This window comes from Mus musculus, chromosome 10 (genome assembly GCF_000001635.26).
Source record: "Mus musculus strain C57BL/6J chromosome 10, GRCm38.p6 C57BL/6J".
Taxonomy (NCBI): Eukaryota; Metazoa; Chordata; class Mammalia; order Rodentia; family Muridae; genus Mus; species Mus musculus.
In genome coordinates, this window is record NC_000076.6 from 75,680,490 (window position 1) to 75,696,518 (window position 16,029).

Here is a 16,029-nt window from a genome sequence, read left to right on the forward strand (position 1 = left end):
GGGCAGTCTGCTAAAATAAGCAAACATTTTTGGGGAAGATGAAAGAGCCATCTCTGGCTCTGTTACTATGGGAACACTTCAGAATCAACTACAAGATAGGGAGAGATGCTCACCCTGGACAAAACAGCTTGGTTTCAGCCCACACAAGCCCTGCCCGCCTGCCCACCCACCCGCCTGCCCGCCCGCCCAGAGGTGAGCACGCTTGTGCAGAGAGTACAGGGAGCATCTGGGCCCCAGAGCACCACCATAGCTCCTGGGTGCAGGCAGGCCTCCAGCACCACCTGTCAGCTGATATGGCATGTGCTTCCCTGAACCCCTCTCTCCAGGCAAAGACAGCCCCTCTCCTGGCTCCACTCTGAACCAGTCCTAGCCAGGCCTTTTCATTTGCTTGCAGGCCCAGCGTCAGCCCGTCCCCTAGCCAAGTCCACGGCTATGTGCCTTCTGTCAGTTCCTCTAGACCCTGCAGACGGAGTGCCCAGAGCACCCATGAACTCCATCTCCACTCGGACACAGACTGGCGTGGTGCTCTGGGTATAAAAGGGCGGGGAAACAAGCGGCTTCAGCTGGCTGTTAGCCAATGCTGCAGAAGCTCCAACCCAGGAGGGCCGATCTAGTCCTGCCTCAGCCTCATGGAAGAGAGACCCTCCTCCATTTAAAAATAGTGTTGTGGGAGTAGGCACATGAGTGTGTGTGTGTGTGTGTGTGTGTGTGTGTGTGTGTGTGTATGTGAATATAAGTGTGCACATGCTTTGAAGCATATGTGGAGGTCAGGGCATGATTTTCAACTGGTTCTCTCTTTTGCGTTACTGAGAAAATCAACATTGGTTGGCTGGGGCTGAAAAGCCCCTGTGATTAAAAGAGCCCAGAATCACTGAGGCAGGCAGCATCTTCTGGGAAATACATCCTCAGGTCAGTCAGCACACAGAAGCTGTGCTGCGGACCACACAAAGCTGCCGTTTACAGCTAGCATTAACCTAATGTTACTGGCTTTTGCAGCCTGAGACCTGCAGGGTTAGAGTCCTACAAAGTTACGGAATCCTGGAAAGCAGTTGAGGGAAGGGCACTGTGTAAGACCGAGTGTCCCTATGTAGCCCCCGCCCAGACAATCCTGCCAGCCCTCCAAGCAGAGGTCACCGGCACACATCACACCCGGATCCTAGTTATTCTCAAGTCAGGTATCAGAGCTCCACTCTATGAGATGAGTAACCAGAGAGCTCAAAACCCTAAATACCTTGCTTGCTTCTAACTCAACTGCAGAAAACCAGGTTTGCGAAAGGGCCTACTAATTAATATTCTAGCAATCTTCTAGATCAATAACAGAACTGGTAATCCAGTAGAACAACCAACATGCGCAGAAACTGTATTAAAAGCTAAAACTGTTGGACTAGGGAGGGACACAGACATGTGCCTCTTTACATGAGTGAGGTCCTAGGTTCAATGCCCAGTACAGTACTACAGAAAACAACTTGGACAAATACAGAACCTCACTCACGGGGAATGAAGCGTGTCAAGAACTTTACCCAATCCTACTCCCTGGACTAAAATGCAAATATTCATTCAGGAAGCTGAAGTGAGAGGATCATGAGTTTGAGGCCAGACTGAACTACATTCCAACCCAACCCTGTTCCCCAATCCACCCCAAAATTAGAGCCATCAAGATGGTTACCAAGACAGCACTTGCCGTGTAAGCTTAGCAACCTGAACTTGGTCCCTAGAACCCAATACAAAGGAGGAAGCAAAGAGCTGGCTTCGCAGTACTGTCCTGACTTATATTCACAAGTCATGGCATGCATACTATGGCACATGTGTCCCCACACATGTACCCACATATACACATAAATACTTTAAAACTAAGAGGCCTGAAAATGTTAACAACACTGATCAACTCATGAAGTCTTGAGAAAAAAGCATGTGTGTAAGGGTGAGGGTGTGGGCAGAAGCAAGAGTGTGAAAGGGTGTGGGGGGGTAAATCTCAGAGTGTGAAAGGGTGAGGGTGGGGGTAAATCTCAGAGTGTGAAAGGGTGAGGGTGGGGGTAAATCTCAGAGTGTGTGAGGGTGAGGGTGAGGGTGTGGGCAGATCTCACAGTGGTATCTACTGATACTTTTAAAGTATCACAAATATTTTAACCCAAGCAGGAATTCAATTTCTAGGCTTTATCTTATAAATGAGCTCCCCCTACCCTTACAAATATACAATAATAAATATCAGGAGTGCTGTTTGTAGTAACAGACGACTGGGAATAACCGACACATCTGCCAGGGGGTAACGATGGTCATCCACCTGAGCACTGCACAGCTATATAAAATGAATGATCAAAGTCGGGCATGGCAATGAATGCCCAGAATCCCAGCACTTGGGGAGGTCGAGGCAGGAGCATCTGAACTTAAAGGTCATCTTTGCATACTCAGTGAGTCTGAGAGCAGCCTGAGCTAGAGGCCCTGACTCAAGAAAATATCAACCCAGAAGGCATGGGCTGAGGCAGCAGGACTGCAAGTTAGAGGCCAGTCTCGGCTGTACAGCAAGACTCCTTCCCAGGCACAACCCTAGCTTAGCCTGAGTGAGGCCTTGGCTTTGATCATCAGTACTACAATAAATGATAAATAGGAAGAATATTAAAATACAGAGATGCTATTAGAGAGAAAACAAATTTAGGGGGGGGCGCATGCCTAGGGGTAGAATTGTAGGATTGTATGTGCTTCTATACCTCATGTATAGATATGCACACTGGCTTATGAAAGGCCTTCTGGAAGGACATACACGGAACAAAGACCCACCCATGGTGTGCAGCAGGGCTATGGGCTGGGCACAGAGGTTTGCGGGTGCTTTTTCACAGCAAATTTGTTAGTACCATGAAGTCTGATTAGCAATGACATCTACGGCCTGCCTATAAACAATATTCAGAGCACAGGAAAGTACTGCGTTCTAGATTTGAGTGCCCCAGACAGGAATTTTAGTTGAGGTACAGACCCCAAACTTACAGGCTGGGAGAAAGGACAAGCCATGGAATTGGGCACTCTTACCCCTTGGCTAGCTCTCAGTGAAGGCCCTGACAGATCTACACCTTAAGGAGATGGCTCTACCATAGCCCTCCTGCCAGACAGTACCTTCGAAGGCAAACCTTGTCCTTACATTTCTCTCTGAATATCAAGAAATCAGGATAAAAAGAAACCAAAGCTAAGAGGGTCATGTGACATGCCAAGGCTACCCAGGTGGGACCAGCCAGGCTCAGGGGTGCAGAGAGAGGATGGAGAACTAGACTGGGGTTAAAGAGGAGAGATGGTCGTGGGTAGGGCAGAATGCGTGTGGAAAGGCTGGGCTGGCTGCTGCTGAGGAGGCAAACAGGAGCAGCCCTAGAAGTTGAGTGACATCTCAATCACGAATGCTGCTCTCCCGTTAGTGGAATGGCAAGGCTAGTTGGAAGGGCACTGAAGGCCCAGCTTTGGGAAAACTTAGTTCTCGAGCAGGAGAGTTAGCCTTAGTGAGAAGCTTCTTGGTGCCCAAGATCACATGAGGGAGGACATGGCCTGTTCCAGAGCTTTAGCCTCAAGCCCTCTGCTTGCCCATTATGCCCCTGAACACCCAGGGCTCTAGAGGACACACAGAGCTCATCCATGCCTCTCCCTAATGCCAGAGGAAGTAGTGACTCGCTACAAGTCACTCAGTAATCACAGCCCCTTATCAGTTTTGATTCTCTTGTCAGTCTGCCCTCTGAGGGTGATGCAAACACCTGACCAGGGTGTGTCTCTAGTGAGACGCAGTGGCAGCAAGCAGCCTCGGAAATCAACAGGGCAAAGTACTCACGTTGAAGAAATTGGTCTTGTTCCTCTCGCAGAAGAGCCCCTGTGCCGGCATGTGCTGCAGCTGTTGCCATGGGATACTGCTGCCTAGCAACACATCACGGGCCCACTGGAGGTTCTGGGGAAACAAGAAGTAGGTTGGAAGTGAGTGTGTGGGCTGCTCAGGGTGCCCATGGGAAGGCAGGTGGTCCCTTCTTCATGGCTGCACTGGCAAAAATTGTGGTGAACAATAGCTGTGCAGACATTGATCCTACTGTTCCAGGAGGCTTTGGACAAGAGCTCTGAGCACTGCGCTGTGGGATGCGTTTTTGGAAATGATTTTTGTTGTTGTTCACCAAAGCTGACTTAGGAATGTGGCCTCAGATTACATAAGGCAGTGGGCATAGAGACCTCTCACCTTGCCCAACCCTAAAAAACTGCTGTGCAGACTCAGTGCCCGCATTTACTGGGAACCCCTATTGGCCCTGTATGCAAACAAACCCTACTCATTTACCAGGAATCCTTACTTCCTATACACTGTGGTAGAGCTGCCTCAGGGACTGGGCTTTAGTCACAGTGGGGCCCAGGCTCTCTTGGCAGTGGAGCATCTTGTTGCTACTTGTAGCCTCCTGAAAGGTACAGGGAGTGGGAAGGCACCTTCGGGTCCAAGGGTCCTTCACCCTTCCTGAGCTCCTACTGCCCCTCGATACCCCCACCTCTGCTGCCATTACCTCAGGCTTGAAGAGGAAGGGGTAGCCACAAAGAAACAGAGCAGAGCAGAGACAGGATAGGCTCTGCACAGTTAAAGGGAAGGAATAAAAACCAAGAGTAGCCTAGCTTGCCCATCAAAGCTGTTAGGGGTGCAGGAGCCTAGGAATGAAGCTCGAGGCACACACAGCAATGCTCAGTCATGAAGCCTGGGTCTTAGTGACAACTCAGTCAGGCTCTTCTTGGGGAGATGCTTAGGCCAGGTGGATAGTCCCCATGCCTGGTCCAACCAGTCATAGTCAGACATTCACAGAGCACGACACAGAGCATAAGACAGGAGAGCACTTGCAGGGTCTCGGGGAGTTTCGTTTCTGTGCAGTACTGGGGATTGAACACAGGCTTGCACACAGCAGGTAAGCATGCTGCCACTGAAGCACAGCCTACGGTGCAGCCCTTTCTCTCCCACCGAGCTGTAGCCTAGACGTTTTTTTTCCTCCTTAATTTTGAGAAACTCACTAAGTTACCCAGGGTGGCCCAACGTCTTGGTCTTCTTGCTGATACTTGCTGAGCAAGCACCGGCACTACAGGCATGCACTACCATTCCTGGAGATTTTTTAAAAATTTATTTAAATCAGTAATTTATTTTTGCAGGGCTGGGAGTCAAACCCAGGACCTTGGTCATACAAGCCTGGAATTCTAATCCTGAACCATATTCAAACCCCTACCTGTAATTCTAATTCCTCCTGTACTCCCCCTGACTTCCGGAAGCTGGGCACAAAGCTGACACCTGGGCTATGGCTTGCACCATGAATGGACTATGGTAAGAGTCCAGCTTGTTCACACAAGAGCGAGGTGTGGTCCCCTGTGAAGCACTCTGCCTGGCCTGAGTAGACTCCCCCTGAGGTGAGTCAAACCCCAGGAAACCCAGGACATGGACCAGCTCAGTGCTGCACAGGCCTGGAAAAGGTTACCACAGCACTGTGACACTAAGGGACTTGTCGGCAGTGTCCTGATGACCTGAGGTGGGAAGGAGATAGACCAGGGCTCAAGAAGCATCTTCACAGTGGCCACCACCTCCTTAAGAAAACCATGGGGAAGCCGAGCGGGCGTGGTGGCGCACGCCTTTAACCCCAGCACTCGGAGGCAGAGGCAGGCGGATTTCTGAGTTCGAGGCCAGCCTGGTCTACAAAGTGAGTTCCAGGACAGCCAGGGCTATACAGAGAAACCCTGTCTCAAAAAAGCCAAAAACAAAAAAGAAAGAAAAAGAAAACCAAGGTGAAAAGACCTCCTTTTTAGCTGGGGAAGGGAGAGAGCAGTGCTGGTACAAGGGGGATGGGGGGAGGTGGCTGCCTTGCTAGGCTGTTAGATGAGGATCCATCCGAACTCCTTCCTGACTCACAAAGGGGCAGCAGGAGAAGTTTCCCAATGCCTGGGAAGAATTCAGAAAACACTGCCTGCTAAACTCAGCTTGGACGGGGCTCTGCGCTCTGTGTAGAGCACATTCTCCAGTTGTTCAGATTGCCAAAGACAGGCATGAACTCACTGACTGATGGCGAAGCACAAAAGGATAGAGGCTCCCGGGGGCTCCCAGCTAATTACACCTGAGGCCCAGATGGGAGCTCAAAAGGCTCAGGAAACTGTCAGGAGATTTGGCTGGTGCCACCCCAGGGAGGGCTGGAGATGGGTGGCCTCTTGGTGGGCCTCTTTCTTTCTTTCCTGCAGTTCTAATGTGGTACTTTCAAGGTGAGAGTAGGTGACCACGTCGGCAGGGTGAGCACTGCACCCTAATTCCTTCTGAGCTACAAAACTCCCACTTTGCAACAAGAAAACTGAGGCCAAGGAAAAGTTCCAGAGCTTGACCAAGCTCCCAGAACCAGCAAGAGACAGCTGTCTGTGAGGAGGATGAAAGACAAGTGGATCTGGGGCTTTCAGGAAATGGAAGGCACTGGGCCTCGGCCAACTCAACAGTCTGAGGTGCAATGGCAGGAAGAAGCAGAAACTGGAGGGAGGGAAGCAGGCTCCTCACGTGCCCAGAATAAACAACTAGGAGACTTTGGTGTAGTCTGAAAGCAAGAAGAAGCTGAGGTGGCTGCCTCAGCTACCCACAAGACCAGTGCCAGTGAAGCTAGACAGTCTTATACTCTTGGCCTGACCTCAACTGCTGAGTTTGTCTGCTAACTTGTTCCAAACTCCTATCACTCCAATACAGTAGACACCAGGCTGGCTGCCACAGTTACCAGGACCCTGAGACTCCCGTCTTGCATAGGAACTGAAGCCTTCGGTGGGGCAGCCAACATCCCTACCTGTACCTTCTAACCTGCACATACAGTGCAAGGGAAGCGGAATTACTTTACCTTCAGAGCACCTGTGGTGCCCAGTCCTAGCTATAAGGGAGCCCTGGCCTCAGACACCACACACCACTGCTGTGTAGATGACCTAGATGATGTCCTGTGCCTGTGTCTCTTTCACTGGTCAGAAAACCAGTGACAGTGGTCCCCCAGAAAATGCTGGGCTCATAAGAGACCTGTAGGTAAAGGTAGCCGGCAGAGGTGTGGAAGTAGTGCCATTTGGACTGCAGTGACCTGCTGCTCAGCCTGTGTGACAGCTTCCAGGAGGGCAGCTATGAGCCCCAGCTGGACTCAACACTTCACCTGACCGGCTAAGAAGTAACTCATGGCTTCCAGGACACATGAACAAATCAGAGCTGGAAGAGATCTTCACTGAGGAACATCCTCTGCAGCCTGGGAAAACAACCTGCTCTGTATCCTCAGCATTCGAACAACTGGGGGGAGCCTCTGAAGGACCAGGCTCCATGGGCCAGGAGAGGGGCTAGAGCTGGAACGGCTGCCTCCAGCTAGTAAGGGATGCTGGAGGTAGAGAGTCACAAAGCCAGGGCACATCTGTTTGAAGAGTCACCGAGTAATAAAGGATTTTACTCTCTACATCAGCAGTTCTCAATCTTCCTAACGCTGTGACCCTTTAATGCAGTTCCTCACGTTGTGGTGACCCCCGACCATAAAATTACTTCATTGCTACTTCATCACGATAATTTTGCTTCTTTGTTATGAACTGTAACATAAATATCTGATATGTGACTCCCATAGGGGGTTGCGACCCACAGGTTGAGAACTAGACTCTATACTCTATACTCAAGAACTTCCTGGGATGGAAGTCACAAGACAAGAATGCAGCCAAATCCTAGAGCTGGCAGACTTAAAAAATCAATTTTAACCTTTTTTAATCATTAAAAAAAAGTGATAAACATCTCCCTATTTAGAAAAACAACTGGTAAAATACAGTGGCCCACTCACCCAAGGAAACGTGGTGTGGACAGTAAAGCAGTCGTAATGAAGGGCAGACGCAGGCCTGAAGTCATGCATTACGGTATGTGCAAAGACAACAGGCATTGCCAGTGTCAGATGGGGCGCACACCTGAAACCTCATTCCAGCACTCAGAAGGGCCGAGGCAAGAGGCTCCAGAGTTCCAGGGCAGCCCAGCTCCCTAGCAAGAGCCTATCTCTGAGAACGGGGAAAAATGAAAGACAATCCTCCCATTATTCCTGGGGAATTATTTAATGGAAGAGACAGTCTCCCTGACTCTGTGCCCTGTGGGGTCACGAAGCATAGCTCCTTAGAGGCAAGGCCAGCTCTAAGGCCAGCAGCCTCTGGGGAATGGTCTGGACAGTACTGCCTCACACTCCCCTCACAGTCTGTTCCTACCTCCATTCAGGCCCCTTCAAGGAGTGGTGCTTGGATCCTACTAAGTCTCCAAAGGGCACCTGCTGCTTCCTGTCTCTCCCAACCTAAGGCTACACAATGCCTGCCCGCCACACCCCATTACAATGGCTTTAACCTCACTTGCAACAATGTCCTGAAAACTATTGCCTGGCTGGGCCTCAGTGAGCCTGGGGGCAGATGCTCTTCCGCTCAACTCCCTGCCCATTGGTTTCTGCCAGGCCCAATCTGAAGTCAAGTAGGGTGTGCAACTGTACCATCTACCTGGAAGCCTCTTCCCCTGACCTCCTCATGGGTCTCAGGACTCCATTGCTTGATTCACAACTTTAGTTGAAAGGCTTTCTCTGACCTTTCTGTCTAAATAGCCATAGTACCCTTTCCATTCCTCCCTGACTTCACTAGCTGCTAGAAGATGTGCTTCAACTCCTTGATAACCAAAGGGCACATTTGAGAGCTTTGATGTGATCCCCACCGCCTTAAGAGGGCCTACCACACGGACACTTACCACATGGTCACCTCAGTAGACAGAGGATTATCAAATGAACTCATCTAGATACACAGGAAACATACCACAGGAACATATTAAAACACAACCAGTTCTGTCAAGTCCATGGGTCATGGGACATTTAAGGGGAATGTTCTATTTCCCAAGCTTACAGAATCTTGTTTGTAAGAGATGCTGCTGCTCAAAGTCCTTCAGACTTGTATGTCTCTATCCCTTTGTGGGAGTAAGAACTGGAAAAAACAGCAGCCTTCCTGGGGCAATATACCTTACCTCCTCTGGCCCCTGAAGGTCCAAAGGACTCTTCAAAACAGGAGGCAGACAGACTTGAATGCACAGTCACGACTCCAAAGCTGAGCAAGGACCACTGGAATCTCAGTACTAGGGAGGCTGAGGCAGAAGGCTGGTCACAAGTTTGAGGCTAGCCTGAGCTACAGACTTCTTATCTAATAAGAACGTATGTAATAAATCCCAGACCATACTGAGTTACAGGTTGAGATGCTGTTCTTCAGTCCAAATCACCCCAAAAGATTTCCATGTTGAAAAAGCAATCAAATCTGTGTGCTCTCTCCCTCCTCGCTCCCCAACTGACACAAGCTAAAGCTATTTAGGAAGAAAAATCACAGTTGCAAAAATGCCTTCATTAAACTGCCTGTAGGTAAGTCTGTGGGGACATTTTCTTAATCTGCTGCTGTGGGAGGGCCCAGCTCACCGTGCACAGCGCTATCACTAGACACATGGCCCTCCATGGCTTCTCATCAGTTCCTGTTCTGACTTCGTTCAGTGTTGGATTGTGACCTAAGAGTTGTAGGCTGAAATAAACCCTAGTAAGACAGAAATTAATAGCAGAGTATAGAACTGCTGTGGCAGACCTGACCTGCTTTGGGGGAGGACTGTGGAAGAGTCTGACACTTAGGGCTAGAAAAGTTGTATGCTTAGAGCTCAGTGGGCCAGACTGTGGGCTCTTTGAACACAATGTTGAGAGCAATACAGATAATGCAGGCCAGGTTCCTGAAGGTTTAGTGTGGGGAGCCGCCCTCACATTCGCCGTTGCAAGATGGCGCTGACATCCTGTGTTCTAAGTGGTAAACAAATAATCTGCGCATGTGCCAAGGGTAGTTTTCCACCCCATGTGCTCTGCCTTCCCCGTGACGACAACTCGGCCGATGGGCTGCAGCCAATCAAGGAGTAATACATCCTAGGCGGAGAATAATTCTCCTTAAAAGGGACGGGGTTTCGCCATTCTCTCTCTTGCTCTGGCTCTTGCTCTCTTGCGCTCTTGCGCTCTGGCTCCTAAAGATGTAAGCAATAGAGCTCTTGCTCTCTTGCTCCTAAAGATGTAAGCAATAAAGCTTTTGCCGCAGAAGATTCCGGTTTGCTGCGTTCTTCCTGGCCGGTCGCGAACGCGTGTAAGAGTTTAGAAGGAAGCAAAGACTCTACTGGTACCCTTTGTGATATTTCTGTATTCAGTGTATGTGTTTTGATCAGCAGGCTGATGAACTGGCTGTAGTTATCAGGAGACAGGACCACTGAAGTAACACCCTTGCTGTGCTGGGACAATCGATACTGGTGACACTGGTCAGCTAGGGCTGAAGAATCAGCTGTGGTTAGCTTGTTTCACTACACAAGGTTCATTCAATTGTTACAGGACTACCTTTCTTTTAAAGACTGCAGAACATCCCACACCATTATTACCTATAGACTTTTAGTACACTTGAAACTGGGACGTGTATATCACCAACTTTGGTTTTTATTTGGCTGCTTGGCTCCAGGGTCCATTCTGATCAGCTGCTCTGCACTAGACTGCTTAGAGTAGTTATAGCAAAAACTGAAGGATCTCAGCTCCAGGACAACAGGGCAAAAGTGGTCATATGTCATCCTTCATCCAGACCCCTAAGGATGAGGGTAGGAGCCCAAATGGTAAGATCCAATTAGAGCATGCCCTCTTCTCCTGGGCTTTTCCCATGGGCTGGGGGAGGTTTCTATGACTACAGACTGACAGCTCTGGACCTGATATCCTGGTGAAAAGTGTGACCCTGGACATGAGAGCCACTGTGGCTTCTACACAAGTGATCATTCCTAGCTAAGGGCTTAAGGGCTTAGGCTCTTGGGCCCACAGTATAGCACATCAGAAGCTTTCCCTCACCTTCCTCATACAGCAAAATCAGCCTTGGATGGGAGGACAGTCACACATAAGCATCAAGGATCCCGCAGGAGAAGACCTAGGCCTTGGCAACTCTGTTCCAGGCACAGTCCTCAGAAGGCCTTGTTTTTTGTTTTTTGTTTTTTTGAGACAGGGTTTCTCTGTGCAGCCCTGGCTGGCCTCGAACTCAGAAATCCGCCTGTCTCTGCCACCCAAGCGCTGGGATTAAAGGAGTGTGCCACCACTGCATGGCCAGAAGGCCTTGCTGCAGGGGTGTGCGATGGGCAGGAGCTACAGAGATGCAAATAAGGGAGATGGGTCTGGCTAAGAGGAAAGGACAGCCATTGTCCACCCACTGCCATTATCACAATAATTCTGTGCATCACCACCAGTTTCCTTCAACAAAACAACCCTGAGCCTCCAAGAGTGTCCAGCCACAGTGCCTGGGTCTGTACCTAGGGGGCCAACGACTGCACCTAAAGGGACATGTCAAAGATCGAAGGGGTCAACAGCAGCTAACTGTCCAACCCAGAGAAGCTCTGCCTGTTGGATGCCAAAGTAGTCAGACACCTGACATTCCAGTGGCCACCGAGCCACACAACAGCAACAGGAAAATATCACTGCTAAGCCTGTAGGGAAGACTTAAACAGCAACCAACCAACCAACCAACCAACAAACAAACAAAACAATTTAAAAACCAGATTGATGTCAAATACACACATTAGAAAGTGTTTGTTACCAAACAGCCATGTGTGGAGAGAGGTCAGTGCTTGTCAGCCAATGTCCCTGAATTAGTCAGCTACAGTGAGCTGTGTTCCACCATGGAAGAACCGGCAGAGCGGGCACCTAAGACTCGTCCTCTAACAGAGGCTAGGCCCTCAGCAGCAGGAAGGTGTTAATTCAAACAATCCGCAGGGCCTGGTGCTAATCTATCATTCAGGTTGTAGGTGGCAACTGGTGTTCAGCAAAAGCCTGTCAATGAAGCTCACAAAGCTCCCCCAACAGCAGAGGCAGCCCAGGGACATGGTCAGGATCCAGAGCATACCAGTCATCCTAGAAGCATTCAATGTACACCTGGCTCTCTACAGTATGGTCTCCATGGGATGTCTAACATTGAGAAGTGAGTGTCTGTCTGCCCCAAAGGAGATCTCTCAGAATCGTGGCCAGCATGGCATTTCCACAAATCAAGAAACCCAATCTAAAATTTGGCCAAGAAAAGAGCCAGCAGAAACTAATGGATATGGCTGGGTTGACTGGATCCATTGCATGATCCACTACAGAAAGACCCAAATGACCCAGGGACGATCGTGGGAAGAGTACAAAGGAGAACACCACACAGAGCGGGACACACTTAGCAGTGAAGGACAATGGAGCTAACTGAGTCCCGGGCAAAACCACAGGTCCTCATTCACACTTGGTTCCATTACTCAGCCCTGGTAAACCAGAAGCCCGGGTTCCCAGATGCAAAGTAATAAGGCCTACAACCAAAGTCCCCAAATTAGCATTATCTGTCCCCAGGAGTCAGAAGTAGTATCAGCCCTGAGAGGGCTTCTGACTTTAGAGTATGGAATTAGGATTCTCTCCTACCCCTCCCCTTTCCTCCCCTCTGCTGTGTCTTCTTTCCTTCCTCATTCCTCTGCTTCTCTCTGGCCTCAAACTCAAACTCTCTGAACTAAGGATAGCCTGGATCTTGTAATACTCCTGCATCTGCCTCTCCATGGTGCGGAGTGCAGGAGTGCACCTCTGACCCTGCCTGTATTTACTTACATCTGACATAAACACGACTTTGAAATATCTATTTAATAGCTCTCATCCAATGAAGGGGACAACATTATTCAACAACACCTGGCACATGCTAAACACTCCACACGCCGGCATCCTTAGGACGGAAAGAAAGTCTTTAGCAGGACATAAAAGCTTGGTGGGGCCTATATGACAACTCACTCTTCTCCGACCCACCTGCACCCTCTTCCTCTTTCCTTCCCTGGGGAACAATGCATGCCAACCATTCTGCACCCCACATGCTGTCTCAGCCTTTGTTAGGGAAGGCATGTGAGAACACAAACTGTCTGAGCCGAGCATGGACAGCAGGCTGGCCAGCAGTGAGGGGACTATGGAGGGCTGATGACTACAATCTCCTACCAGGACTTGAGAGGCTCTGTACCCAAGCTCTGCTGCTCCTCACAGAGGAAAGGGTTACCAGAAATGACTAAAGCAGTAAAGACAACAGCTAGGGCCCTGTGTACAGAAGTCTGGTGCATAGAGGTAAGACTCACTGCTGAAAGTAGGCCAGGTAGTGAGTGAGCCCAGCTTTTCTGAATGGGGTCAGCAGCACCGGCCAAGAGCAGCTAGGCAAGCCAGTCTACTGTTGTTTGATTTACAGAGACTGACAGTAATGATCTTCTCCCTCCACAGGTCTGCTGAGGCTAACTTCACCTACTGTGTTTTAGAAAACTGTCTAAGCTACACGAACACGTCAGTCACTGCAGGGATGAGGAATAACCAGTGCCAAGCCAGGGTCTGTTTCCCTAGACAACTACCCTCCCTACTTGGTTCTTCAATCATGCAGAACGTGGTGGGGCCCAGAACAGGGGCAGCAGTGACTCAGGAGTCACGTAAAGGCAGGTCTCACAGCTAGACTGGAGAAACCCCACTTCTCACGCGGTCCAGCTCGCTCTCGCTGGCTCTCACCACACAGCCCTCTGTGGGGCTGCTGGCGTGGGCTGGCTGCCTTTCCTTTCCTCCCTCAGGCCTTACCTGCTGCCCTCACATTACAGATCTCAGCCTCCACAGAGCTGCTGCAGCACTCCACTGCTCTGCATCCTGCTAGCCTCTGTCATGCTGGTCACAACAGAGCTCTTCTGCTTGCCCGTGTGTATATTTTTAACCTGAGCATACCGCTGAAGGAACAGGCACCAGGGGCAGGGGACCTCTCCCCATTATCTCTTGAATAAGGAGTGACTTATGGAAAAGAAGGTCACTCTGGTCCTTCCACCAGTGTTAAAAGCCAGAAGAAAGGGTCTGCCCGGAAAGCCCCTGGGAACACTGACAACTAGGGCACAGCTGTTGCTTTCCAAAAGAGCTGAGGGAGGCTCTCAGCATCCAACATCTGGGAAGCAGGGGCTTCAAGGGTGGATCTGGCAGCTGTACCCATGAGGGGAGCCCAGGGCAGGCGACAGCAAAGAGGCCTCTGTTCCAAGGAACACTGGACCACACTTTGGACTGCCTCTGGCTCTGTAGCTCTTCTTCCCATCTCTCCCAGATAAGTTACCCAAGCCCTGACCCCAAAGTTCCAATCTGTTTTGGTTCAGCCCGTGAGCTGCTCATCATACCAACGTCCCTCTCCAGGGCCCTTCTTACCCGGTGAGTCTTGCTGTAGGTGTAGAGGAAGGCCAGCCGGTAGAGACTCTTGTAGTGCTGTGGGAAGCGGCTCAAGCACAGGCAGAAGGAGGAGATGCACTGCTCTGTAAGGAACTGGCGCTGCTCCTCAGCACCCGCTGGCAGCCCCTGGGGAAAAGCCACCGGCTCCCCTAGGGAATCACCCCTCTTCTTCCCATCCCACAAAGGAGGTGTGGACGCTGGGGGCTTGCTGGGGATGTAAGCAGAGGCTGAGGAGTCTGCCACAGGCTTCTGGACGCTTTGTTCTACAACCCGGAAGGCCTCTGTGCTCTCCAAGGACTCTTCTGTTTTTCCTACAATTAAGAAGGAAGAGAAAGTCACTTGGTTTTGAGCTCTTTTTTATGCAACAATCTATCACAAATAATGGAACACCTCATTAAGGTGACAGGGACAGCTGGGTTGATGCCCATGCTTGATGGGCAATGAACCCAGCAATGGGAGATACAGGGCCCCACACTAGCACTGGCTCTGCCTACTGGCTGTGGTCACGTAGGCTCCTGTCCCAACAAACAGGAGGCACCAGCTGGCTTCCAGCAGAGGGCCCAGAGGCGACAGTGGAGGAGCTCCAAGCTGGGCTCTGGCTCCTACCTAGTGAGTGGTGGCACAGGTGCTATTCGGGATGGTCTAGGAACACAAGAAAGCAGCCCACAGAGGGGAGGCGATATCACCACTGCTAGTCAAGCAGCTCGGGCAAGTGAAATACCTGTTCTACTGGTAGCAAGTACCTCAGCCTAGAGTCTACCTGACACTCCTCTCTGGGACTGCTGCAGGGGTGGCAAGTGTTTATGTATAGCTCCTACTTGAGAAGTCCAATACCTGAACAGTCAGTCAACCCTGCTCCTCAGGCAGCATGGGGGAGCCCAGGATCAGCCTCAAGATGGCAGAGCTGAATGACCTCATACCATCCCTTCTAAGGCACAGCCTAGTTGGCTGTCCATGGAGGAGGCTCTCTGGCCCAGGGAGCAGGAGATTGGGTGGCTTTTGGCCCATTGCCTTGCGGTATTCTGCGTTTGGCATATCCTACACAGCCTGTCTGGAGAAGGAGCCAGTATTACCTATTCAGAAGGTATAGTGTACTGTGGGTGAAGCCTCAGAGCCCTCCTGCTAATATGAGGGAAGCCAGACAATAGCTGAATCCTAATTTGGCAAAATCAAGGACCAAGACTCCAAGTTATCTTCACAGCAAGTACCAGCATAACTAGGCAGACCTCAGGTATGTGGCAAGGCTGACAGTTGTACTTTTGCGTCAAGGAAAGAACTGAGCAGTCTCTCTGTACCTATCAGGTCCCTGCTATCCCAGCTCCCCAGGACACCTCCTTTCCACTGCCACTGCAGTTGGACACGCGCTGACCTCTGCCTTGCCCACTGACTCACTCGCTCACAGACCTCAGCACTCCACTCAGTGTTTCCTCTTTTGGGCTGTCTCACCTAAGGTAGAATTTGTAGAGGACTGTTTCCCGCCCTGGAGCCCAGAGCTTAGTAGGGGCCTGTTCTAGAGCTTAGTAGGGCTGTTTTTGTTTTGCAGTGCTAGGGATGAAGCCCAGGGTATTACCCCAGCTCCCACCCCAGTATCTGAAGTGGACTGGGTAAGGGTCAGAGGTCCTAAAGGGTCTTTGCTGACGTGCTATTGTGCTGTCATCTCCTCTCTTGTGGCTAAGGATGCACTCTGGACCCCTAATTTCAAGCTGGCACCCATCTTGCCAAGGTTACCATCATCTTGCTCACAAGCACATCAAGTTTTTGTGTTCCAAATGTGACTCAACAC

At 50.5% G+C, this 16,029-nt stretch overlaps 1 protein-coding gene across 7 annotated transcripts in view; it reads right to left on the minus strand.

The window, feature by feature from the left end:
• Positions 1-16,029, minus strand: part of Cabin1 (calcineurin binding protein 1) — a 118,248-nt gene that overhangs the window by 34,380 nt on the left and 67,839 nt on the right. For all 7 annotated transcript variants that reach the window (XR_001779404.2, XR_001779405.2, NM_172549.3 and 4 more), the window contains 2 exons: positions 14,226-14,557; positions 3,803-3,916 (listed from right to left, as the gene is read on the minus strand). Coding sequence is in view for 5 of the 7 variants with exons in the window: in NM_172549.3 (NP_766137.2) it covers positions 3,803-3,916; positions 14,226-14,557 (446 nt within the window). In the remaining 2 variants the exon portion in view is untranslated. The remainder of the gene's footprint in view (positions 1-3,802; positions 3,917-14,225; positions 14,558-16,029) is intronic.